At 41.1% G+C, this 27,701-nt stretch overlaps 2 protein-coding genes across 2 annotated transcripts in view; one reads left to right on the forward strand and one right to left on the reverse strand.

The window, feature by feature from the left end:
• The window catches only part of pi4kab (phosphatidylinositol 4-kinase, catalytic, alpha b), an 84,879-nt gene that overhangs the window by 10,197 nt on the left and 46,981 nt on the right, over positions 1 to 27,701 (forward strand). Inside the window, exons 4-21 of the mRNA XM_080739421.1 lie at positions 8,432 to 8,520; positions 8,648 to 8,720; positions 9,056 to 9,318; positions 11,524 to 11,590; positions 12,026 to 12,174; positions 12,326 to 12,391; positions 12,508 to 12,604; positions 12,773 to 12,964; positions 13,486 to 13,586; positions 13,873 to 14,002; positions 15,024 to 15,153; positions 16,135 to 16,230; positions 16,332 to 16,515; positions 16,620 to 16,723; positions 16,847 to 17,015; positions 17,417 to 17,467; positions 23,571 to 23,679; positions 24,078 to 24,214. Of these exons, the coding sequence (XP_080595547.1) occupies positions 8,432 to 8,520; positions 8,648 to 8,720; positions 9,056 to 9,318; positions 11,524 to 11,590; positions 12,026 to 12,174; positions 12,326 to 12,391; positions 12,508 to 12,604; positions 12,773 to 12,964; positions 13,486 to 13,586; positions 13,873 to 14,002; positions 15,024 to 15,153; positions 16,135 to 16,230; positions 16,332 to 16,515; positions 16,620 to 16,723; positions 16,847 to 17,015; positions 17,417 to 17,467; positions 23,571 to 23,679; positions 24,078 to 24,214 (2,207 nt within the window). The remainder of the gene's footprint in view (positions 1 to 8,431; positions 8,521 to 8,647; positions 8,721 to 9,055; positions 9,319 to 11,523; positions 11,591 to 12,025; positions 12,175 to 12,325; positions 12,392 to 12,507; positions 12,605 to 12,772; positions 12,965 to 13,485; positions 13,587 to 13,872; positions 14,003 to 15,023; positions 15,154 to 16,134; positions 16,231 to 16,331; positions 16,516 to 16,619; positions 16,724 to 16,846; positions 17,016 to 17,416; positions 17,468 to 23,570; positions 23,680 to 24,077; positions 24,215 to 27,701) is intronic.
• Positions 17,935 to 23,311, reverse strand: serpind1 (serpin peptidase inhibitor, clade D (heparin cofactor), member 1). The gene is made up of 7 exons (XM_080737857.1): positions 23,172 to 23,311; positions 21,737 to 22,006; positions 20,928 to 21,571; positions 20,609 to 20,757; positions 20,366 to 20,490; positions 19,802 to 19,946; positions 17,935 to 19,141 (listed from the first exon to the last, which is right to left on the reverse strand). The coding sequence occupies exons 2-7, from the start codon at positions 22,003 to 22,005 to the stop codon at positions 18,950 to 18,952; spliced, it is 1,524 nt and encodes a 507-aa protein (XP_080593983.1). The 5' UTR covers position 22,006; positions 23,172 to 23,311; the 3' UTR covers positions 17,935 to 18,949.

Raw genomic sequence — 27,701 nt, forward strand, 5'->3', positions numbered from 1 at the left:
TCGCGTCACGTGCACAAAACTTTTTTTACGTGAACTTTGGACCGATATCTAAAGATCTGTCAGATCGGATTTCTTTAACATTGAAACATGCTTTTTTAAATAATTCAAACAATATTGCATTTTTATGCAAATTATTCTTCTGCCTCTAAAACATACATGCAAAGTCACATTTTCATGACAAAATAGTGTACAGGGTTAGTTCAAATATCACTGAAACCAATCTTACCCCAAATGGCCAAAGGGGGGCGCTATATAATTTTGAGCAGTTTGTAAAACGCTTAAACCCGTTTTTATTCTAGGATTTTTTTTTGCAATTTGCATGAAACATTCTACACGCAATCTAAGGACCTTTATCTAACATGCCTATGAAGTGCACACAAAAAAATTATAAAATAATAATAATAAATATAGCTGCAAGCAGCGATAAAGTGTCCAAAGCCAAAAACACCTCAAATCATGAACACAGCCTGGGATGTGCGTGAAATCTTGCAAGCACATTCCCAATAGGTCAAGGAACAGATACCAACCTTCTCACATTGGCCTGTTATAGCGCCACCAGCGGGTCAACTTTTGCACAACACATTTTTGGAACAAAATGGACCAATCTTTGACGTCAGTAACGTCAAAGAGAGCACTGCCTGCGATCTTGACATTTTGTGCTTTTATAGCCATTGCTTTCTGCCTTGAAGCGAGCCCACAATTGTTTCGAAGGAACAATATTTTTCTAGTGACAATATCTAACCGTCATATCAAGTTCTCCTCAAAACTTCGGTTCCTTTCTACTCCTACATACTTAGACAGAAAATGAAAATAAAAACATCAATGTGTTCAGCTTACAGTGGCGAAGTGTGCTATTATTTTTTACAGCAATCGGCCAAATGGTGGCGCTGTAGGAAGCCTTCGAAAGTGCGAACTTTGAACAGATAGAGCTCATGCTCTGTTATACGCATAGTCATGAAACCTGTATACACGTATGCGTCTCCTCATGCCGAACAACTTTTACGCTCTGACTTTTGACCTCTGACCTTTAGATCCCCCACAATTCGGAATTATATGAAAAACAGTAAAAATCTATCTCCTCCTGGGATTTTCGCGTCAAGTGCACGAAACTTTTTTCACATGAACTTTGGACCAATACGGTCAGATTGATCAACCAGATTTATTTTAAAGTGAAATATAATTTTTTAATAATTTAATCAATATTGCGGTTTTATGCAAATTATTCTTTGGCCTCTAAATCATACATGCAAAGTTACACGTTCATGGCATTTGGCAAAGATGTGGAGGGTTAGTCAAAGTATCACTGAAACCAATTTTATTCCAATCGGCCAAAGGGGGGCGCTATACGAAGCGTTTGAAAATTCAAACTTCAAACGGGCATAATTCATGACTCGTTTTGTTTGAAGACATGCAACTTGTTACACGCGTGCTTTGACTCGAGCGGAAGACATCTGTGTCGTTGTTAAGTAAGCTCCGCCCTTCGATTTTCCGCCATATTGAGCAGTTTGTAAAACGCGTAAACCCGCTTTTATTCTGGAATTTTCGCTCCACGTGCACAAAACTTTTTTTACGTGAACTTTGGACCGATATCTAAAGATCTGTCAGATCAGATTTCTTTAAAATTGAAACATGCTTTTTAAAATAAATTCAATGAATATTGCAGTTTTATGCAAATTATTCTTCTGCCTCTAAATGATACATGCAAAGTAACATGTTCATGGCATTTGGCAAAGATGTAGAGTGTATGTCCAAATATCACTAAAACCAATCCTACCCCAATTGGCCAAAGGGGGGCGCTATATCATTTTGAGCAGTTTGTGAAACGCTTAAACCCGTTAGGATTTTTTTTTTGCAATTTGCATGAAACATTCTACACACAATCTAAGGACCTTTATCTAATATGCCTATGAAGTGCACACACACAAAAAAATAATAATAATGAATATAGCTGCAAGCAGCGATAAAGTGGCCAAAGCCAAAAACACCTCAAATCATGAACACAGCCTGCAATGTGCGTGAAATCTTGCAAGCACATTCCCAATAGGTCAAGGAACAGATACCACCCTTCTTACATTGGCCTGTTATAGCGCCACCAGCGGGTCAACTTTTGCACAACACATTTTTGGAACAAAATGGACCAATCTTTGACGTCAGTAACGTCAAAGAGAGCACTGCCTGCGATCTTGACGTTTTGTACTTTTATAGCCATTGTTTTCTGGCTTGAAGCGAGCCCACAATTGTTTCGAAGGAACAATATTTTTCTAGTTTATCTATCAGTCAGTCAGTCAGACAGTAGACGGGAACTTCGGTTCCTTTCTACTCCTACATACTTAGTGAGAAAATGAAAATAAAAACATCAATGTGTTCAGTTTACAGTGGCGAAGTGCGCTATTATTTTTTATAGCAATCGGCCAAATGGTGGCGCTGTAGGAAGCCTTCGAAAGTGCGAACTTTGAACAGGTATAGCTCATGCTGTGTTTTAGGTACAGCCATGAAACCTGTATACACGTATGCGTCTCCTCATGCCGAACAACTTTTACCCTCTAACTTTTGACCTCTGACCTTTAGGTCTCCCACAATTCGGAATTATATGAAAAACAGTAAAAATCTATCTCCTCCTGGGATTTTCGCGTCAAGTGCACAAAACTTTTTTCACATGAACTTTGGACCAATACGGTCAGATTGATCAACCAGATTTTTTTTAAAGTGAAATATAATTTTTTAATAATTTTATCAATATTGCGGTTTTATGCAAATTATTCTTCGGCCTCTAAATCATACATGCAAAGTTACACGTTCATGGCATTTGGCAAAGATGTGGAGGGTTAGTCAAAGTATCACTGAAACCAATTTTATTCCAATTGGCCAAAGGGGGGCGCTATACGAAGCGTCTGAAAATTCAAACTTCAAACGGGCATAAGTCATGACTTGTTTCGTTTGAAGACATGCAACTTGTTACACGCGTGCTTTGACTCAAGCGGAAGACATCTGTGTTGTTGTTAAGTAAGCTCCGCCCTTCAATTTTCCGCCATTTTGAGCAGTTTGTAAAACGCGTAAACCCGCTTTTATTCTGGAATTTTCGCGTCACGTGCACAAAACTTTTTTTACGTGAACTTTGGACCGATATCTAAAGATCTGTCAGATCGGATTTCTTTAACATTGAAACATGCTTTTTTAAATAATTCAAACAATATTGCATTTTTATGCAAATTATTCTTCTGCCTCTAAAACATACATGCAAAGTCACATTTTCATGACAAAATAGTGTAGAGTGTTAGTCCAAATATCACTAAAACCAATCTTACCCCAATTGGCCAAAGGGGGGCGCTATATCATTTTGAGCTGTTTGTGAAACGCTTAAACCCGTTAGGATTTTTTTTTGCAATTTGCATGAAACATTCTACACACAATCTAAGGACCTTTATCTAATATGCCTATGAAGTGCACACACACAAAAAAATAATAATAATGAATATAGCTGCAAGCAGCGATAAAGTGGCCAAAGCCAAAAACACCTCAAATCATGAACACAGCCTGCAATGTGCGTGAAATCTTGCAAGCACATTCCCAATAGGTCAAGGAACAGATACCACCCTTCTTACATTGGCCTGTTATAGCGCCACCAGCGGGTCAACTTTTGCACAACACATTTTTGGAACAAAATGGACCAATCTTTGACGTCAGTAACGTCAAAGAGAGCACTGCCTGCGATCTTGACATTTTGTACTTTTATAGCCATTGTTTTCTGGCTTGAAGCGAGCCCACAATTGTTTCGAAGGAACAATATTTTTCTAGTGACAATATCTAACCGTCATATCAAGTTCTCCTCAAAACTTCGGTTCCTTTCTACTCCTACATACTTAGACAGAAAATGAAAATAAAAACATCAATGTGTTCAGCTTACAGTGGCGAAGTGTGCTATTATTTTTTACAGCAATCGGCCAAATGGTGGCGCTGTAGGAAGCCTTCGAAAGTGCGAACTTTGAACAGATAGAGCTCATGCTCTGTTATACGTACAGTCATGAAACTTGTATACACGTATGCGTCTCCTCATGCCGAACAACTTTTGCGCTCTGACTTTTGACCTCTGACCTTTAGATCCCCCAGAATTTTGAATTATATAAAAAACAGTAAAAATCTATCTCCTCCTGGGATTTTTGCGTTACGCGCACAAAACTTTTTTCACATGAACTTTGGACCAATACGGTCAAACTAGTCTCGGCGGATTTCTTTTAAAGTGAAATATAATTTTTTAATACTTCAATCAATATTGCGGTTTTATGCAAATTATTCTTCAGCCTCTAAATCATACATGCAAAGTTACACGTTCATGGCATTTGGCAAAGATGTGGAGGGTTAGTCAAAGTATCACTGAAACCAATTTTATTCCAATCGGCCAAAGGGGGGCGCTATACGAAGCGTTTGAAAATTCAAACTTCAAACGGGCATAAGTCATGACTCGTTTCGTTTGAAGACATGCAACTTGTTACACGCGTACTTTGACTCAAGCGGAAGACATCTGTGTCGTTGTTAAGTAAGCTCCGCCCTTCGATTTTCCGCCATTTTGAGCAGTTTGTAAAACGCGTAAACCCGCTTTTATTCTGGAATTTTCGCTCCACGTGCACAAAACTTTTTTTACGTGAACTTTGGACCGATATCTAAAGATCTGTCAGATCAGATTTCTTTAAAATTGAAACATGCTTTTTTAAATAAATTCAATGAATATTGCAGTTTTATGCAAATTATTCTTCTGCCTCTAAATCATACATGCAAAGTAACATGTTCATGGCATTTGGCAAAGATGTAGAGTGTTAGTCCAAATATCACTAAAACCAATCTTACCCCAATTGGCCAAAGGGGGGCGCTATATCATTTTGAGCAGTTTGTGAAACGCTTAAACCCGTTAGGATTTTTTTTTGCAATTTGCATGAAACATTCTACACACAATCTAAGGACCTTTATATAATATGCCTATGAAGTGCACACACACAAAAAAAAATAATAATAATGAATATAGCTGCAAGCAGCGATAAAGTGGCCAAAGCCAAAAACACCTCAAATCATGAACACAGCCTGCAATGTGCGTGAAATCTTACAAGCACATTCCCAATAGGTCAAGGAACAGATACCACCCTTCTTACATTGGCCTGTTATAGCGCCACCAGCGGGTCAACTTTTGCACAACACATTTTTGGAACAAAATGGACCAATCTTTGACGTCAGTAACGTCAAAGAGAGCACTGCCTGCGATCTTGACATTTTGTACTTTTATAGCCATTGTTTTCTGGCTTGAAGCGAGCCCACAATTGTTTCGAAGGAACAATATTTTTCTAGTGACAATATCTAACCGTCATATCAAGTTCTCCTCAAAACTTCGGTTCCTTTCTACTCCTACATACTTAGACAGAAAATGAAAATAAAAACATCAATGTGTTCAGCTTACAGTGGCGAAGTGTGCTATTATTTATTATAGCAATCGGCCAAATGGTGGCGCTGTAGGAAGCCTTCGAAAGTGCGATCTTTGAACAGGTATAGCTCATGCTGTGTTATACGTACAGCCATGAAACCTGTATACACTTATGCGTCTCCTCATGCCGAACAACTTTTACCCTCTAACTTTTGACCTCTGACCTTTAGGTCTCCCACAATTTAGAATTATATGATAAACAGTAAAAATCTATCTCCTCCTGGGATTTTTGCGCTAAGCGTACAAAACTTTTTTCAGATGAACTTTGGACCAATACGGTCAGATTGATCAACCAGATTTTTTTTAAAGTGAAACATTATTTTTTAATAATTCACTCAATATTGCAGTTTTATGCAAATTATTCTTTGGCCTCTAAATCATACATGCAAAGTTACACGTTCATGGCATTTGGCAAAGATGTGGAGGGTTAGTCAAAGTATCACTGAAACCAATTTTATTCCAATCGGCCAAAGGGGGGCGCTATACGAAGCGTTTGAAAATTCAAACTTCAAACGGGCATAAGTCATGACTCGTTTCATTTGAAGACATGCAACTTGTTACACGCGTGCTTTGACTCGAGCGGAAGACATCTGTGTCGTTGTTAAGTAAGCTCCGCCCTTTGATTTTCCACCATTTTGAGCAGTTTGTAAAACGCGTAAACCCGCTTTTATTCTGGAATTTTCGCTCCACGTGCACAAAACTTTTTTTACGTGAACTTTGGACCGATATCTAAAGATCTATCAGATCGGATTTCTTTAAAATTGAAACATGCTTTTTTAAATAAATTCAATGAATATTGCAGTTTTATGCAAATTATTCTTCTGCCTCTAAATCATACATGCAAAGTAACATGTTCATGGCATTTGGCAAAGATGTAGAGTGTTAGTCCAAATATCACTAAAACCAATCTTACCCCAATTGGCCAAAGGGGGGCGCTATATCATTTTGAGCAGTTTGTGAAACGCTTAAACCCGTTAGGATTTTCTTTTGCAATTTGCATGAAACATTCTACACACAATCTAAGGACCTTTATCTAATATGCCTATGAAGTGCACACACACAAAAAATAAAATAAAAATAATGAATATAGCTGCAAGCAGCGATAAAGTGGCCAAAGCCAAAAACACCTCAAATCATGAACACAGCCTGCAATGTGCGTGAAATCTTGCAAGCACATTCCCAATAGGTCAAGGAACAGATACCACCCTTCTTACATTGGCCTGTTATAGCGCCACCAGCGGGTCAACTTTTGCACAACACATTTTTGGAACAAAATGGACCAATCTTTGACGTCAGTAACGTCAAAGAGAGCACTGCCTGCGATCTTGATATTTTGTACTTTCATAGCCATTGTTTTCTGGCTTGAAGCGAGCCCACAATTGTTTCGAAGGAACAATATTTTTCTAGTGAGAACTTGATATTGTCATATCAAGTTCTCCTCAAAACTTCGGTTCCTTTCTACTCCTACAAACTTAGTGAGAAAATGAAAATAAAAACATCAATGTGTTCAGTTTACAGTGGCGAAGTGTGCTATTATTTTCTATAGCAATCGGCCAAATGGTGGCGCTGTAGGAAGCCTTCGAAAGTGCGAACTTTGAACAGGTATAGCTCATGCTGTGTTATACATACAGCCATGAAACCTGTATACACTTATGCGTCTCCTCATGCCGAACAACTTTTACCCTCTAACTTTTGACCTCTGACCTTTAGGTCTCCCACAATTCGGAATTATATGAAAAACAGTAAAAATCTATCTCCTCCTGGGTTTTTTTCGTTACGCGCACGAAACTTTTTTCACATGAACTTTGGACCAATACGGTCAGATTGATCAACCAGATTTTTTTTAAAGTGAAATATAATTTTTTAATAGTTCAATCAATATTGCGGTTTCATGCAAATTATTCTTCGGCCTCTAAATCATACATGCAAAGTTACACGTTCATGGCATTTGGCAAAGATGTGGAGGGTTAGTCAAAGTATCACTGAAACCAATTTTATTCCAATCGGCCAAAGGGGGGCGCTATACGAAGCGTTTGAAAATTCAAACTTCAAACGGGCATAAGTCATGACTCGTTTTGGTTTGAAGACATGCAACTTGTTACACGCGTGCTTTGACTCGAGCGGAAGACATCTGTGTCGTTGTTAAGTAAGCTCCGCCCTTCAATTTTCCGCCATTTTGAGCAGTTTGTAAAACGCGTAAACCCGCTTTTATTCTGGAATTTTCGCTCCACGTGCACAAAACTTTTTTTACGTGAACTTTGGACCGATATCTAAAGATCTGTCAGATCGGATTTCTTTAAAATTGAAACATGCTTTTTTAAATAAATTCAATGAATATTGCAGTTTTATGCAAATTATTCTTCTGCCTCTAAATCATACATGCAAAGTAACATGTTCATGGCATTTGGCAAAGATGTAGAGTTAGTCCAAATATCACTAAAACCAATCTTACCCCAATTGGCCAAAGGGGGGCGCTATATCATTTTGAGCAGTTTGTGAAACGCTTAAACCCGTTAGGATTTTTTTTTGCAATTTGCATGAAACATTCTACACACAATCTAAGGACCTTTATCTAATATGCCTATGAAGTGCACACACACGCAAAAAATAAAATAATAATGAATATAGCTGCAAGCAGCGATAAAGTGGCCAAAGCCAAAAACACCTCAAATCATGAACACAGCCTGCAATGTGCGTGAAATCTTGCAAGCACATTCCCAATAGGTCAAGGAACAGATACCACCCTTCTTACATTGGCCTGTTATAGCGCCACCAGCGGGTCAACTTTTGCACAACACATTTTTGGAACAAAATGGACCAATCTTTGACGTCAGTAACGTCAAAGAGAGCACTGCCTGCGATCTTGATATTTTGTACTTTCATAGCCATTGTTTTCTGGCTTGAAGCGAGCCCACAATTGTTACGAAGGAACAATATTTTTCTAGTTCTTATTTGCTTTTTCAGAATCTCTGCCTGTTGCCGAAACCTTCAGCTTCTGCTTAGTGACCCTGCTGTCCGATGTGGCTCAGAGGGACCCAGACTCCAGACAAAAGGTCAGAGATGTGTGTTATCATCATTGTATGTGCAAAAGAAAGAGTAGGTCATTTAGTCTCTCTTGCGGTTGATTGCTGAGTTATTTAAATGTCTTTTTTGGGGGGGTTGGGGGAATTTCCTTTGCAGATTTTAGATACTGTCATGGAAGTTATGCAGGGGATTCTGGAGATGTGCCAGACACCGGAGAACCAGGATAAAGGTACAGCCGCACAGGCGCACACATTCACTCACTCACTCACTCACTCACTCACTCACTCACTCACTCACTCACTCACTCACTCTCACTCTCACACTTTTGTAACTACAGTACCTACCTAGAATTTGGTCCCAAACTGAACATGTAGATCATGTAAAGAGCAGCTATTATTCTTTTTAGCTTTGTTTGAAAACGTGTGAATATTTTGGGGAAAGATTTGGGAAAATGCAAAGAATTCACACCTAATTATAATATTGACACGCCCAAAATCGAGACACCAAGTTGTTAACCTCTGTCCTGTCAGACAAACGGCATTAGAACCACTCTCCTTCCTCCAGTGTACCTGTGCAGGTATGTGGTTCCCTGTCTGCTGGGGGTGACCAGGGCATTCGGTCGCTATAGCAACACAGACGAGGCTCTGCTGTCCAAGCTTCTCCCCAGAGATTCTCCTCCGAGCCGCTGTGCTACAGAGGAGACGGAGGTCCTACGGCGGAGGTCCTTCAATGACTTCCGCTCCATCATGCCATCGTCACTGCTGACGGTGTGCCAGAGTGACAGTCTGCGAAGACGCACTGGAACCAGCCCGGATACCTCATCACAGGTGTGTGCGTGTGTGCGTGTGTGCGTGTGTGCGTGTGTGCGTGTGTGTGTGTGTGTGTGTGTGTGTGTATGTGTGTGTGTTTTAATGGAGTAGGTTGAGTCAAAGTGTCAGTTTGTCTGGCCGCAAAGTGGCCGTAAATGATTGTAGATTTTGAAGTATAAACGTATTCACTGCCAGAGTAAATGCATGCATACTCCAGCCACTGCCAGCCAAATGATCATTTTCCCTTACCTTTCAATTAGTCACAGAATATTTAGCTTCAGTCTGATGGAGCTGCCAATCGTTGGAAAACATGGATGTGTCTCTGGTTTCCACGGGAAACCACAGAGACTAGAGAACGGACCCTCTAGTTAATGTCTGTTGAATATATCCTGTTTCTGCCAAAATTCAAGGAAATAAACAGGAAATCAGAGAAAAGGTGAATGGGGTTTTTTTTTTTTTTTTGCAACAATTTCCTGTTTCACTGGTTGTGTCTTGGTGTCTTGCTCGGGGACACTTTGGCGCGTAGTCTGAGCACGTAGTCTAGGTAAGCCCAGGTTTCTCTCCAAAACCACAAGGAAACAATTTTTGACTTGTTTTATACAAGACTTTTTTGCTATTTTGTTTGTTTCAAAAGAAGAAACTTCATCATTAATCATTCCATGATGACAATCTTTTTATTCAATGAGGTTTGGCCTTATAGATGGAAATATGTCTGTTTTCTGTGTTTTTATACTTAATTCACCGTTTGTCAGCCTTCTGATTGGTCCCTGAGACTCCCTGACTGGCCAACCAGAAAAAACCATTCACTTTTTGCTATCGGGGGTGGAGTTTGTGCAGTGGAGAATGTTGTTTCAGGCTTTCAGCAACTGTCCGCAGTGCGGAGCACGACCTTCGTCCAGTACGGCCGCGGCAGTAGGGGGCGATCTCGCTCATCATAATGAATAAGCTTCAACAAACTAGTTCACATGGACCTTATCAATGGTCTAACTAGTTACGATTGGGTACATATATTTTAAATGGGCAGAATTACGAAAAGCCAGCCTATTATGTGAGGAGAACAGATTATAGTTCTTCTCTTCCTACCCAAGATGCAATGCGCTTTCTTTTTCTATTTCTATTCTCTCTCTGATCCAGAGGATTAAACTAATTAAAACATATATTTTCGGGGGAAGATTACTGTTTTGCTATGTAATTACTGTACCTTTTTCTTCCCTTTTTATTAATATCACGTAGATGTGTTTTTTTTGGTACTTTATATAGCTGTAATGAGGCTATGACGAAAAAAAAAATCCCATCCACTTCCACTATAAAAGAATCTGCAATAGTGATTCTGTCCCACTGGGATTAAACAAATTAAAACATATATTTTCGGGGAAACCCCCTGTTTTGCAATGTAACTACTGTACCTTTGTCTTCCCTTTTTATTAATATCACCTAGATGTTTTTCCTTTGATACTTTAAATTGCAATAATGAGGCTATGAAAAAAAAAAAAATCCCATTCACTGCCACTATAAAAACAATCTGCCCAGGGTTAATGTCCCAGCATAGTAACAGGGCAGAATGGGGCGGGATTTGCAAAAGCCTGAATTGTTATATGACTCATGTAATGTGTTACAAAATCATTATCTAAACGTCCAAAATAGGACCGTCATTTTTAGCTTGCGGTCCTTGGACTTTTTGTATTTTGCTGAGTGGCCCCTGAGCCATCTTAACTCAACCTCTGCCAAAAAAATACCCCTTTGTACCCCTTCCCTGCCATGCCCGAGGAACCCGAAGATTTAATAAGCTTTAATTAAAAAAACATTTTTATCGAGGCGGAACTAAAATAGGCCGGAACTAATGCTCCGTGGTCGGTTTCTACACGGACACATTCTTGAGCGGACCAGTTAACATTGATACCGTAAACCGGAAGCTGATGGTCCGTCCTCTATTTTGGCCCGTTGGCTTTCTGTGTAAACATGGCAGCTTACAGACGGAGAACTTATGGATCAATTGAAAAAAAATAAAAGGATTTGAGAAGCTGATGGAATACGCGAACACACCATGCATAGTGTTCGATCACGCACGATGGGAACTGGATTAGCGGCCGCTTTAACAGGTAGGAGAAGCCAGCAGTGAAAGACATAGAAAAAACTTCGGGCTCCTCGGCCGTTAACTACGAATGAGTTAAGTTGAGTAGCCATTGTAGTTTATGATGGTTGAGTTGATCTGTTCCATCACAGGTCAGTTCTGATCCTGGAGGCCACTCCCCCTGCTCCCCTACAGCTCCCGGTCCACACTACTTTGAAGGTAAAACCATAAACGTGTGCGTGTATGTATGTGTGAGCCAGCTGATCAGTTTGTCAGCTTGATCAGTTTCACTCAACACGGGGTTAGGGGACCTTCACAGGTCCTTGAGGCAGTTCCAGGGGGTCCCCCGCTAAATGATTGATAGTGGAACCAAATGGACCTTTTGTGAATCTCTAGCTCTGACAGACCCTTGCAACTCAATTTGTATGCTCTCAAAGTCAAATTAACTGAGCATTTTACAGTGCAGATTGGGGTCCCCAAAGATTACATTTATTTAGTATCAGATGGTAGTCTGTGGCGCACTAATGCATGTCAAACTGGGGGTGCATGAAATTCAAAAAGGTATAGAATTGTAGAAACAGATAGAGTCACCGGTTACATTTTAACTATCACTTCATGCAGATCACACCCAGACCGTTCCCCCTTTGTTTCCAGGTGCCTACTTCCCTTCCAGCAGCACGGTAGATCCTGACCACTACTTCTCCACCGTCAGCTCCTGTTTCTCCATGTCTCCTCTCTGCATGGGAGGATGGGAGGGTGAGATGGAAGTGCCCATCGACCAGCTCAGACAGCTCCTCAGCATGGTACAAAAGGCCGCTACACATCACACACTCACCGGCTCCTTCTATATAGTTTCTTTTTTTATATAAAATGGTTATGTGTGTTGTCGCTGTGCAGGTGGTATATATAAAGCACACTATCAATGGTTGTGTGTGTTGTCTTGTCGCTGTGCAGGTGAAAAGTTTTGTCAAAGAATCTTTTCTAAAAACACTGGATGCCACCATGTTGGAAGTCACAGAGGTGAGAGATTTTAGTTTACAATTTGATATTACCACAGTCTATATGAGGTGAATTTGCTCTTAAGTATTAGTTATTTAATATTTCTGACAGGTCTCCTTTGATTGTTGTTTTTCCAGACCAATGCTGGAGTCAACTTCTACTACAAAACCTTCAGTGATCCTATCTATGTCTGTATGTTCAAAATGCTGAGAGATACACTGTACTACTTGAAAGGTGAGTAATCAACTAATACAACTATGTTATCTGTTTCACCCAAAAACCTTCATGATGTTGAATCACCGGACTGGACAAATGTTCTACTCTATTTTCTAACCTGTCGAGTCAAGTGTACCATTTTGTGCGTGTGTGAAACCTCAGCCTCTCTCTCTTCCCGTTGCGCAGCCTTGCAGACGGCGTTTGCGCGTGAAGTGCACGACTTTGTCCTGGAGCAGTTCAGCAGCAGCCAGTCGGAGCTGCAGCGCGTCCTGCATGACACAGGCGGGTTGCCGGGGGAAACCAGCCCCCTCAAGCTACGTTGTCAAGCCAACGCTGCGTGCGTGGACCTCATGGTGTGGGCAGTCAAAGATGAGCAGGGTAAGCGAATGGAGCTGTGTGTGTAACGGTGCTGCCGTTGATTTAATTGATTATGAAACATAATCAATTTCAATTATAGTCCATTTTAAATACAGTAAAATACAGCATGAATCAATAAATGCAGCACGAGTGGACCGTTAAGTCCGATTAAAACTGCAACAATTAAGCACTTTCAACCTGGCATTCCTATTTTGGGTATGTCATTATTGTGCAATTCTTTCCAAAAGACTTTAAATAGCTGAAATACAAGCTCACAACGCATCACATCGCGACACGCTGTGAGCTTATAATTCGACTATTTGTGTGTCATTGCTGTACTAGGAAGTATAAAGTAGAAATCAGACTAATCAATTATTTAAAAGAATATACATTAGAATTGTTATTTAAATAATTGTATTTTTTAGAATAATTGCTAAGCCTTGCATATGTGCACATGTTGGGTGCTAGCTACATTGGTTAGTATTTGTTTAGCACTCATTGTATCCATCGTCCACCCCTCCCACCTACTGTATGTTTTATAGGAGCAGAGAATTTGTGTACAAAGCTGTCCGAGAAGCTGCAGTCTAAAACCTCCAGTAAAGTCATCATAGCCCACATGCCCCTTCTCATCTGTTGCCTGCAGGTACAGTATGTGACAACACAGTCAAGTCCATTTAGTTTTTTTGTTTTTCATACCAATGTAAACCCAATGTCCTTCACATTTTTCACTTGACCCCTATATACAGTATACTTAGTTTACCAGTTTACCAAAGGGTCTATACTAGGCCCCCTTCTGTTTTCACAATACACTAAATATATTTTTGTGCCACAACAACTTGATCAAATTGATTGGTTGGTGTTGTTTTTCGATCTGTATTATTTTTCTATGATCTATTTTAACATTTTTCATTACATGTTCCATTTCTAAGGGACTTGGCCGTCTGTGTGAAAGGTTTCCAGTAGTGGCCCACTCTGCCAGTACCTCTCTCAGAGATTTCTTGGTGGTCCCCTCCCCTGTTCTGATAAAGCTCTACAAATACCACAGCCAATACAGCACAGGTATACCTACCCCCACACCCCTCATTCATTAGGTGTGCAACAGTTAATCTAACACATTAAAATAGTGTTAATTTAAATCAAACTACATTGACTTGTAGCCTAATTTAATTGGTCTAAATGGAACCAAATCGACCGTAGCCTGGTGTTAATTTAACCAGTCTAAATGCAACCTGGAGTTGTCCATTTGGATGATAATGTTGGCTACAAACTTTATTAGGACACTAATTGGGGTTTTGGGACAAACAGAACAGAACAATCGCTCATAATTTTGGGACTGTCCACAGATTTTAGTCAGTCAAACTCATGATATGAATGAATTGCCTACACTAGAAAAACAACCATTGTACAATTGTAGCACCACAATAATACAATTTATCTCATTATTTGAATGAACTAGAGTGGATGCGTGCACTAGTATCAACGTTGCGCTAACATTTCTCATCTAGGCGTATTCTTATTGTGCAATTGACCAGATCCCATATCTGACAGAAATGGCACAAAATATTTATCTCGTGGCTAGTCGGACACACAGTCAAATCGCCATCAGTGACAAGTGTGTCCGCGTCACTTCTATTGACCAGAACATGCCATTCATTGACCGAGCGATGGCAGACGCACGGACAAATCGAAATGCAATTCACATTATTGATTACACTGCGTTGCCCTGGAGAATGCAACACTTTGTCATAAATTAGCTCTGATCTTTTGATATATTAACCACTTAAGCCCTCTACTCTGTCATATTGAACAGCGAAAATAGCTGATCTATAAGCTTGAGAGCTTGTTGATATGCTATTTTCGCTATTTTTAGACATTTGGAAAATGGGGGGAAATTGAATAAATAAATGTATTAATTGAAATGTTGTATAATGACACGCCTGAAGAGTGATGCCAGCGTTGAGGTTGTTACACATGAGATGCTTCGTAGATTCATGAAGTGATGCTTCTATAAAACATGCCTGTCTGTCACTTTGAATTGTAATGTTTTTCTGTCATTCTCGTACTGTGCTCGCTGTTAAAGGTACGGGAGAAATCAGGATCAATGTAACCAACGAGCACTGTCAACCCACCTTCAACATCCTGTCCAACAGGAAGGACCAGCCCTCCATGTATGAGCAACTTAGAGACATCTCCATCGACAACATCTGCAGGTTGGGCGCAAATTCAAAATATTCTGTCTATCTGAACAAAATGACACATTTAGTATCAACAGATCTTGTTACTTTAACCACATATCTTTGTAGCTTTTTCTGTTTGTTCAGAGACTTAGAGCAGTGGTTCTCAGCCTGTGGGTTGGGTCCCCAAATTATTTTGGGGGGTCCCCAGATGATTAACTTAATGTGTAACATTGTTTTCTCACTCAACAGTAAACAAACCACCATAAAGTTTAAGTGTATAGAAGGGTATATGCACATTTCTAAAGTGATTTAATTTAAAGGTGATACACCATGCATTTAAAAAGTATTTATGTCATATTGTTTATGTCCCAAAAACGTTTTTCAAAAGGTTTGAGGCTAAATTACCACTCCTGAATAGAGAGCCTCTCTCATTTTTGAATGGCTCTCAGAGCATTTCAGCTGCAGTACCACCTTTGGCCTGAACTGCGCCACCCCCCCAAAATTCTTTTTTGAAAAAAAAAAAAAAAGATTTCTTTTTTGGATATTTTTTTGATGATGACGTCACAATCGGCAGATGACGTCACAATCGGCAGCAAATCTGGATAGCCTGTTTTGAGAACCTGTGGGATACTTTTAACCTTCGCCTTCTCAAAACCAGAGAAAGACACAACGGTCAGAAATGGGACTTTGTGAGGATAGAAGGTGCTAGTGGGACCCCAAAAAAAGGTTTTAAAATAGGAAAAGTGAAATTTCATGGTGTATCACCTTTAAGGACTTTTTAATGTGTGCTAGTAGGAGACGGAATGACAAACAAAGTATCAGTGTCTTCTCTATTATGGTGACTGGATTGTGTCATTTAGGCAGATCAGATGTGAGTTGGATTCCAACAGCATTGATGTTTGGTACATTTGAAGGCATGTTTTGCACCACTACTTCACACTAAGACTAGCAAATTTTATTAATTCATTCTTTTCAAATCAAGTATTATCTGATCTCAATCTCCACCTCTCTCAGATGTCTCAAGGCCGGTCTGACCATGGATCCAGTGATAGTCGAGGCCTTTCTGGCCAGTTTGTCCAATCGTCTCTACATCTCACAGGAGAATGACAAGTGAGGCACATCTGTTTCTCTCTTTTTGACCAAAATAAACATGCATCTGTTTTATAGTCACCCCCGGGAATTCTATTCAATGTCCACATTTTATCCCACAGGGAGGCCCATCTGATTCCTGACCACACCATCAGAGGGCTGGGTCACATCGCTGTGGCTCTGAGGGACACGCCCAAGGTCATGGAACCCATCTTGCAGATCCTCCAGCAGAAGTTCTGCCAGCCAACCTCGCCGCTGGACGTGTTGATCATAGACCAGCTGGGTTGCATGGTTATCACCGGAAACGTGAGTTTTGTGGCGCACACACGTTTGTGTTACGTGCATGACACAAACATGCACGCATATACACACACATGCAGTCTTACCACTGCTCTTTTGCTTCCCTTCAGCAATACATCTACCAGGAGGTGTGGAATCTGTTCCAGCAGATCAGTGTCAAGGCCAGCTCTGTGGTTTATTCAGCCACTAAAGACTACAGAGACCATGGTTACAGGTCAGGATCTGATATTGTGTATTATATGAGTATCAGAAGAAATACCGTTAATACTAACATGATGAATGATGTACTGTACGCCCCTTTGTTATGTGCTAAGCAGTGTTCTCTTGTCCCTCTAAGGCACTGCTCCCTGGCTGTGATAAATGCGCTGGCCAATATCGCAGCCAACCTCCAGGTGGAGCCACTGGTGGATGAGCTGATGGTGAACCTGCTGGAATTGTTTGTCCAGCTGGGCCTGGAAGGAAAGAGGGCCAGTGAGAGGGCCTCAGACAAAGGGCCGGCCCTTAAGGTATACTGTAGTGTACAGTGTTTCTCAAACTTTCACATTTCAAGGTCTTTAATCCCCCTTAACCGGGTTCATTTGGTTCCATTTGTACACTGTCAGAGTTACAGACTTGTATGGGTCAATTTAGACACCCCCCTAGAGTCCCTGGAATCCACTTTGAGAACCAATGCTGTAGTACAGTACACTGGTTCTCAACATGGGTCTCTAGCTAAATTATTGATAGTTAGAAACCAAATGGACCCTTGCAGAGAGTGAACAGCTCAGAGAGTGAACAAATTAACTTGGTTCCAGTGTCTGGGGTTCTTTTGAAATGAAAAGCCAGTGCTGTAGCATTACATGCATGCATGCATGCATTTACTGTATGTCAATTCTGATTCCTCGTCTTTCTTTATATAATCTCTCAGGCATCAAGTAGTGCTGGGAACCTTGGTGTCCTCATCCCAGTCATTGCTGTGGTAAGTACAGTATGTCTTGTGTATGTATACTGTAGGTCAGTGGTTCCCAGACTTTTCAGTTCGAGGCCCGAAAGAGAGATTAGATGTTTGCAAACTAGTGAAAATAGAAGATCAACAAGCACACAACACGTCGCTTCACGCCTTGTTTGCGAGCTTGTAGATCGGCTATTTTCACTACTTCTCAATTATTATTTTTATTTACTGTATTTATGGAATTTCTTAGATTTGTTTGTTTGTTTGTTTTAAAATAAATACAATTATTTAAAGGTTGTAGGTAACAACCCCTCACCCCCTAAAACACTATTTTTGTACAAGTGCTTGGTGTTGAAATACAACACTGTTAGAACATCTACAGGAGAATCTGAGTGGTTAATGGTGAATCTGGGCTCTTCGTTATTATTTAACTCCATGACAAATATTTACCCTTCCCTCTGGTGTACACAGAATCCATGTCACTGGGTTGCTGATTTTTTTTCTTTTAAGTTTTTATTAGATACATCGTATGACAACACATTTATATAGTAACATTAGTTCTGTGCATAATGTGTACATATTGCAGTATTGCAGATTTAAATCATTTGAATGATGAAAATAGTATTTCCATCAAAAAGTACACAAATCTTGTTCCTCCAGAATATCTGTAACAAAACACATTGTTGTTCTAGTGGATCTTAACCTCTTTCTCTCCTTGTGTTATTTATATTACATCTATATTACATTGATTACAGAGTCACATTGTAACATAAGTGCTCTTGCAGGCATGATGGATCAGGAATGGATCTTAGTATACTCGCCTCATAGCTGGTGATGGAACATTAACAGATAGCAAATAAGAAGCATTTTTGGACTCATTCAGCCAAACATTTACAGAGACCTTTTCTACGTAAAGCAGGCAAAGAATTCATGAAGTCCTTAGACATAAAAGTGCAAGTGACAATACATTTCCAAACTGCACTGTTGAGTTGAGTATGTAAAACGATTTAACCGTGGCTCTTTAGAACAAAGGCTGAATACCTACATGAAGCATAGAATTAGCGCGGACTATTATGGGTGTATCAGCTGGACTCCTGGATAGGCCTGTCACAATTATTACATAATAATCGCCTAAACGCAATTATCTTATTTGAGATCATCGCAATTATTTTGCATATCGTTTCCATGTTGAAAAATAGTGGAAATGGCAGATCTGCTACACGTTGTGAGCTTGTAGATCAGCTATTTTCATTATTTTTTTTTTAAGTATAAAGTTATTGAATATGTCAGTAATTTCTTTGTATATTTAGGTTATTTGTCATATCTGCCATGTGCAACTTCAAAGCCTAAAAGCCACACAGAAATGTAATTTGTATTCATATGTTCCAGTGTTAACACGACAGAAACACACACTCAATCATTAATCGCAAATTATTTTGTGTGACAATTAATTGCTGCATAAAAATGTCATAATGGTGACAGCACTATACTCCTGGTCCTGGATAGACTTTAGTTTTGCGAGGGGTTGGCCACCCGGCCCATGAAGACGAGGCACTCTGTGCGGTGCTCGTAGATGAGGAAGAGGAAGGGCCTGTCCACCACGAAGCGGATCTGAGAGGAGAGCGGCATGAAGCCGACCTGGGTCAGAGCGGCAGCCTCTGTCCCCTCCTCGTTCACCGTGATGGTCCCCTGGTGTTTCAGCTGGACGGGGAGGGACACCACAAGATGCAACGTTATGGGGAGACATTAGGGATGCGGACGATTATCGTTATTATTGTGGTAAAGAAAACGCTCACAATAATCGCATGGCAGAGATTTTAATACCGTGAAATTGTCCTCCGTCATACACTGGGATCAATTCACCTTTGATCCACTTAAATCCTACAATTGGTAAAACACACCTGTAAACATACGTTCTTTTTTTCACTCTACCAAATCACTTTGCCAAAAAATAGCTGATCTACAAGCTCACAATGCGTCGCAACGTGAGGCGTTGTGAGCTTGTAGATCTGCTAATTTTTGGCAAACGTTCTGCCCCAGAATATGGATGCAGGGGTTCAAGCAGTTGATAAAAGTGGCATTTTAAGGGTAAGAGGCATATTTTGATTATCGCGATAATATTGTAAATCGAGATTATTTTGGTCACAATGATCGTGACATTACATTTTCATATCGTCCCATCCCTTGGAGACACGTTTGATTGATTGAAGTGCACGTGAAGAAATGGACGCGGTGGCCATCCATGGTTGTGAATGACCCACTGGCTTTTTGTGAACGGCCCACTGACTTTCTGTTTTTACTTTCTCTTCCCATTTGATTTGGCTAGGGTTTAGTGAGAGAACGGTTGATAACTATACATACCAAATTAATGCCGATCTTTTCCGAGGTTATCCCAGTGAAGTCTCCGCTCTGCTCAAACAGGTCTGTCAGACCCATCTCCTTCAGATTGTCAATGAGGTTATAATTCTGCTCCAATTTAAATCTGGGGAACACCACTTCACGAGTCCTAGCAGGGGAAGAGACAGAATACACAAAAATCTAATATTATGATAATGATTCCAAATACCTTTATCGATATTGTGGAGATGACTAATGGTGCTTTCACAAATGATGTACACAATGTGATCAGCATTAATGCCTCACTTATATTTAATGATGCCTTTAACAACACAACACTTATACTATATCACAATATTACCATTTTCAAAATCCCAGACTATATCTAGTCTCATCACAATATCGATATAATATTGATATTGACCATTGTCTTAAGTCAGAATGTCTGTATATTTTAGATCTGTTAATGCCATGGACTCTAAATATCAGTTATACCATACCATCCTCATGGAGCAATTTGCTTCACCTTCTGTCAAAATGTTATATTATATGTGGTCATATACTGTAAGTTCAGTACAGTGTGCTGACCTGTTAGTCATGTTGTTTAGCCACTTGTTGACCACAGTGGGGGAGATCTCCTGCTCCAATTTCCTCATGTTGGAGATTTTCCTGGGCAGGGCGATGAGCATGCTGATGTTTCCTGTGTACGGGAGCTGAGATCAAGACAGTTTATTTTACTGTATACCGATCGTTTCTGTTGAGAAAGACGGGACTCTTCGCAACATATTCGGAATACATACAATGGTCTACCAACAGTTTGAGACCACCCACCTGCAGGATGTCACACTCTAGTTCGTGGTCGGCCGCAGCCATGTAGTTCCCCTTGTTGGTCATCATTGGCACGCGTACATTTGTCCTCTCGTTCACACGGAAGTTGCGGTAGTAAGTGATTTCTTTGGGGAACTTCTGCTCCCATGTACCTGTTTCATGAAAGTAAGGGGCATTTGATTTTCTTTGAGTAACCAAACAAAACAGATGACTGGTCTACTGATGACTGACTTGTTCCCTTGTTGTTAATTAAAAATAAATGTCTGCTATAAGAAAAATGCCACAATAAAAAATACTGGTCCATTTTCCAACTTGTACTTACCTTTGAAGTACAGATAGTTGAGCAGCATCAGCACCATGTTTGGGTCTACACTCTTCAGTGGCTCCTTGATCAGTCCTTTGGTCAGCCTTTGGATACGACGGTTGGCCTTATCCAGAAAGGCCGGGTCTCCGAAGTCCACCGACTGTGGCTCAGCGAAATAGTAAGCCTTTGTGTCCGCACGGAAAGAATCTTTCAGCGCGACCTCTTTCTTCACGTAGAGATCGTTCACTGAGCGCAGTGTGTAGCCAAAGTTCCTCCGGAAGAGGCGGTGCGTCAGCTTCCTGAAGAGCTTGTGCACAGTCGTGTTGTCATAGTGATGGCTGACGTTGACAAACTCGGCGAATCCCATAGATTTGTAGAGCTGGTCATGGGTTCTGGGCCCCGCCCCCAACGACATCATGGCCATAGCGATAGAGATGCCCGCCGGGGCCAGCAGGATGTTGTCAGTCTGGTTGACATGGTTACGGAGGCTCCGGTACAGGCTAAAACCAAAGCGGGCGTTGATGATGTTGATCCGCTGGAGTCGTGAGCGGCCGTGGAACAGCCGTAGGAGTCTGGCACGGCGGATCTTGGGGTCCGAGGGCTCAGCAACTATGTCGATTTCCGGGGCCGGGGTGGCAATCTCATCTATTGTATCACCTTCTCTGAAAAGCGGTTGCACGATTGTATCATCCACTTGTATGCAACATTTAAACAGTATGAAGTTTTAAAATAATGTTTTAAGACGCTGCATTTTAGTAGTGCATAAATGAGCCAATATGCAGTACATTAGATATTACCATAGTTATATATTTTAGCCTGCAACTTACTTATCGTCATCTGTGTCCTCAGCCAAAAGCATATCAAAATCAAGATAGTCTTCATCCTCAAAGCCGTCAAAGGGAAGGTCGTTGGTCACAGTGTTCTCCTTATGGAAGTCCAAGGGGATGTCCTCCATGTCCGTCACCCCTGCCTGGTCAAGGCCTCTGGGGTCAGGGTCAGCATCAGGCTCAGTGAAGTGAGTGGCCAGGTCTTTTATCCCAGCTGAGGCTGGGCTGACCAGGAGGCACACCATATAGGAGACTTTGATGAGCCACATCCTGAAAGGAGATGGGCAAGAACAGAGGCTGAATGAGAGAACGACAGAGTAACTGGGCCTCAGTGGAAATTACTAGCTTGATGATATATCTTGAATTTTATACATTTTTGGCTTTGAACGCAAAATTGTATGATACGTAGACTGCATTAAGCCTGTGAGAATTGCTATAACTTGGCATTGGTATAACCAGTATATTACTACAGCTTGTTTATCCCCCCCCCCCCCCCCCCCCCCCCCCACTTCAATCTTTCTTCCCGAGGTGAAATGCAGGTCTCCACCCTGTTTTGTAGACTTTAATTAATCTGAATTCATCATGAGTTAATGTCATCAATAAAGATTAGTGAAGCAAGCAGCTAATGCAAAACTAATCCTTGACACTTATCCACCATGCTTCAGATAAGCGTTGTATGCTCCTTCTACACACTTTGGCCTTTCCATCACTTTGGTAGAGGTTAATCCTGGTCACATCAGTCCATAAAACATCGCTCCAGACCTTTTGTGGCTCATCTACTGTATATTCTTGAGAATGTGAGGTTTGCATCTTGTAGTATATTCTTGATGTTGCTACTCTAAGTCTTCTTCGAACAATTGATTAAAAGATATCTTTGTGGTTCACCCCTGCCTTGTGGAGATATTTGTGATGTGAGTGACATGATGTTTTGGTTTGTTCACTGCTCTGTTTCTGTGATGAACCTCTGTTGTTGTCCTTGGTCGACCTACTCGATGTCTGCTGCTCAGTACATTAGCAGTTGCTTTCTTTTCTCAGGACATTCAAAGTTGTTGTACAAGCTATACCCAATGCTTGCACAATGGCTCTGATCGGTTTCCCTGGTCTTCAAATGGAGTCTTAACAGCCATAGTCCAAGGCCAAAACAAAGAGTAGACATTAAGAACTATTTATTGTTTAATCAACTGGACACATCTGGGCAACAAGAAACACCTGTTAGTCACATGCTCTAGTACTTTGCTCACTTAAACATTGATAGGGAGATCTGATATACCGTAAATTGCTAACATAATCTAGATACAAACAATACCAGGAATTAGAAAGTTCAAAGATCTACCATTTCACCTTACAGTAAGAAAAAGGAGTTGTCCTTGCTGTTCCAGTACTTTTTGATGGGACTGTACAGTATATACTGTATATAATATGTGACATTACTTACCTTGTGGTTGTTGTCTCTGTTGAAATGTTGTATTGGTTCTGTGTGCAGGTCTATGAGCAAGGAGTTGAGCATGACAACTGAACTTTGATGCAGGCTCCTCCTGAACAAATAGGCCAGATCAAACAACAGACAAAATGTGCTGTGACTAACTGAAAACGTTAACTCTTCCCAAATTACTTCATCCCTCCAGAATATTTGTTTTGGTTCATTGTCAAAAGTCTGTAGCTTTTGATCAATATATCTTTTGTGTGTTTTCACATACAGCCCATACATATTGGAGTTTGTAATGTTCATGATTATTGTTTCACTCTGCTTTTAGAAACTCATAGCTGTAGATGGTGATTTGAAGATGGCTTGATTGTTCATCTGTCTGCTTTTCATTTTCCCCCCAATCCACAGCTGACCAGACGGCTTCCGCCAATCAAAGAGGCCAAGCCCCGCCTCCAGAAGCTGTTCCGTGACTTCTGGTTGTACTCTGTGGTCATGGGCTTTGCGGTAGAGGGAAGTGGTAAGCCGCCATCTTATTGAATTCCTCGGTTGTAACAATCCAATGTCTCGCCCCAATTTGAGTTTATATTATTGCTTAGATAAACGATGAGCCTGAGGTGATTTACATTGTATAGAAAATAAAGTGGGTTAGTGACACCTTTTAATGTATAGAAAATAAAGTGGGTTGGTGACACCTTTAATGTACACATTGATGCTTTATGTTAAGCCCAATTTATACGTTGTCATAATAAGGCCGTACTGCTTGCCCAAAATAACAGATTTTCAGCAGCATGCGGTACTATATGAATTAGGATTTAAGCTTCATAATTTGTATGATAAGGAGTTTTCTCCCTGTTTGTCTCTTGTGTGTGTGCATGCATGCGCACATTTGTTTTGGTGTGTCTGTCTGTCTGTCAGGACTGTGGCCAGAGGAGTGGTATGAGGGAGTTTGTGAGATTGCTACCAAGTCTCCCCTCCTCACCTTCCCCAGTGGAGAGCCTCTACGCTCAGAGCTGCAGTATAACTCAGCCCTGAAGAATGACACTGTCACACCGGTATACGCACGCATGCACGCATGCACACATGCACGCACACACACACACACACACACACATATTTTCCATATTCCATCCTGAAAGAGTGAACAATATGCCGCAAATCATGAATTTCTGATTCTGATTGCGGTAAAACTTGATTTGCACTACGTTGAGGAACAAATGCCACCAATTACATTGCCCTATTATAGCGCCACCAACAAAAATAAAAAATACATTTATATTACCTCTACATATTTTGTGCAGACGACATTCAGTAAATTAATAGTTAATGTTGCAAAAAGAACGACCCCATGCATGGGTCTCTAAAGCTGGCCTTACATTAGCAGATAATCGGGCGCGATTGAATCGGGTAGCATTAAACACTACAGGATAATGGTTTAAGATTATCTGACCAGATAATCTAAACACGCTCACACTAGCCGTTTTGAAAACGCAAAGAAAAGTTCACTTTGACATGTTTCATGTCCAGCAACTCTGACTTTCCCCCTCTCTCTCTACTAGTTAAGTGCTGAGCCTGTGTGCCGTCTGACAGACTGCTTCTCATGGTGCCTGATTTATGATTAGTCGTATGACTGTGTAGTGCCCAGACAAACAGATCTCCAAGACCAAACTGTGTCCCTCCATGCCACGTTGTAGGGCTTGTAGATCAGGCTGGGCATGTACTTTGACTTCCAAGAGCAAAGCGAGATGTGTGCAGTTCGCACGCAGTCTGTGACTGACTGCAGTGGAAACGGTATAGAACGCTCGTTTTCACCAGCGTCGGCAGGAGTGACTGCTGTTTGTGTTTGATATAGCGTCGTAAAACAAACCTGCTACCGTTGAGTTTTAATTCCCATCGTCCCCAATCATGATATACAACCTAATGGACTGTATGAAAAGTGTGTCTGTGTGTGTGTGTGTGTGTGTGTGTGTGCTTGCGTGTGTGTGAGTGAGTTAGAGAGAGAGGGAGAGATGGAGAGAGAAAAAGAGAGATCTGTCGCTCAGATACCATGCTCAGACTTGCTTCCATCAGCGGCTGTGTTTTCTCTCGGTCCCCCGCTGCTGTTCCAGTCTTCCAGACCAGTAGTGATCCAGAAAATATCAAACATTTTTGAAAAGAGTTGGGCTGGCCCCGATCGTCCTCCGAGCCACTCGGCTGGGCTCAGATTGAATCTGTGAGCCCTTGTGCCCGATAGTCGGGCCCGATTCAGTCGTAGGCAGCCCGATTTTCTGGAGGGTAATTAAATGCCCCAATTGTCGGCTAGTGTGCGGCCACCTTTACTCTCTAAGGTCCTCCTTGGAGAAGATTACAGTCAGGACGTGGATGTTCAAGTTGTACAGTGGTTCTACTGTATGTGCACCCACTGCTTCTTCTAGCACTGCTTGATCTAGAAACCCCCATTTGGGTCACTGTAATATTTGGGGGGCAGTCGTTAAAAGGGCCTTTCACTGTGTCCATATTTGTCTGAGTCTCAGTCTGACATCATGGACCTCCATGCTTGGGCAAGACTGATGTGTTACTCCATATTTGGGCACTTCCATATATGGGCAAGACTGACATAGAACTCCATATTTGGGTATTGTTGACAGTGATGTTTCACAGCAACTCAGCTTAAAAGCACACTCAGAGTGCGAGAGGGACTATTGACCAGATACCGAACGATCAGTCACAGGCATTATTTGCTGGCCTTGCTCACCTCACTATCCTTGATTCTTGTTGTGTTTTTGGGAGGGAATACCTGCACTGAGACATCAATATGTCTGCTCTGTATGCTTCTGCTCTGCTGTTGAGGAGTGCAGTGAGGACTCAGATGGTCCCCAGGGCCAATTTAACATCCAAACCTGCAAAGCACAACATTACTGCTGTGGAACAGGGCTTTGTGTTGGCAGTCATGTTCGCCACCATCCTTGTTCCCTCTGGCTGGATATTGGCTAACCTGGAGAATTACAAGAAGAAACAGTGAAATGAAGAGATTGACAAGAGGAAAGAGTTGCAGAAGACAAGATGTCGGAGATGGAAGAAAAGAGAATGGAATATCATAGGAAATTAAAAAAGCTTGTTTGACATCAAGAATATGTTGCATCACTTCCCCCTCTTTCCAGACTTTGTCTATGCGAAAAGTGAGAATGAAATCAGTTCCACATCACCTTTCTTTCTCTTGAGATGAAAAAAAAAGGAAAAAAAAACAAAAACATTTACTGCCTCCAGAAACATTGCATCAGCCTAGACAGAATCCATGTTCTACATTACCTTCCTTCAAGTGGCGTGACCAGTCTGTTTTGACTGGGTAGGCCCAAGCAGCATGAAGTATGAATTAAGCATGGAACCACCAAGTACTTTCTGCGCCGGAAATTCAATTATGTGTGGAAATTCAATCCAGAGACCTTTTCCTGGAAGACGGTTGAGCCTAAGGGCAAATGGCCCTTGTTGTATTTCTTGGATGTGCTGTTGCGTGGTGGGAGATCATCATGGACAATACACAGATGACCTGTATTTCTTAGACTGAAGACAGTCTAAACATAAGGCAAGCTAACTGCTATCTGAAGCAGTTGGGACTCCTACACAGCATCAGGTGTGAACTGGCAGCCATGACTACTGTACCAACAGCAACTGGAAATAACATGGACGTCCCAAAAAAAACGAGCAAACAAACAAACAAACAAACAAAACGGCATAAAATATATGAAGATCTCAGGACCAACATAGAAACGGCGACCACTGGAACCTTTCTACAGCCAATGAGAGCAAAGGACAATTTACAATTTAAGCATTTAGCAGACACTCTTAATCCAGAGCGATTTACAATAAGCAAGGTACAGTAATATACATCAGAACATCAACATCAATACATAAAATGCGAAGAAATAGCAGGCTAATCTAAGAAAACTAGACCAGGTCAACCTGGTTGTGCCAGACCCCCTGTCTGTCATCATCATTTATGACATCATGCCTTTTGTAGGTATGTCATCATCATGTCATCATCATATATACCCTTTATATAGAAAACCCGGACAGACCGACATTTGCTTATGTAGGCCTACCCATTTCATGGGTCTGGCAAACATAGGACAGGTGGAAACGGACTGTCTGTATGTCTCTAAGATCTCTGTGAATCAAAAACAGTGATGTTAAACAACACAGAGACCATGAATACATTGAACTGATCACCGACCCCTTCTTACATGGTCTTAATAATAATCCTGACTACTAATTGAAGCCAAGGCCGAATTGGCCCGAATCGCATGAAAGAGGCCTCACAGCACATGGTTGGTTCTATAGACTCCAACTTTCGCATGCAGATAGCTCAGATCATTGCCTACGGTCTTAGCTACTTCCCCTACTTATTTTTCAGTAGACAAACACAAGACATAAGACCAGGGGAAAAGAGAGCCAGCGCTGTAAATGTTTTCATTGTGGATAATGACAAGGGCATTACTGACAACATTGTTTATAGCGAACTCCTTTAGGATAATGGGCATAAAGGGACACAGACAGATACAGAGA

This window comes from Nannobrachium achirus, assembly GCF_963921795.1.
Source record: "Nannobrachium achirus genome assembly, chromosome: 12".
NCBI lineage: Eukaryota > Metazoa > Chordata > Actinopteri > Myctophiformes > Myctophidae > Nannobrachium > Nannobrachium achirus.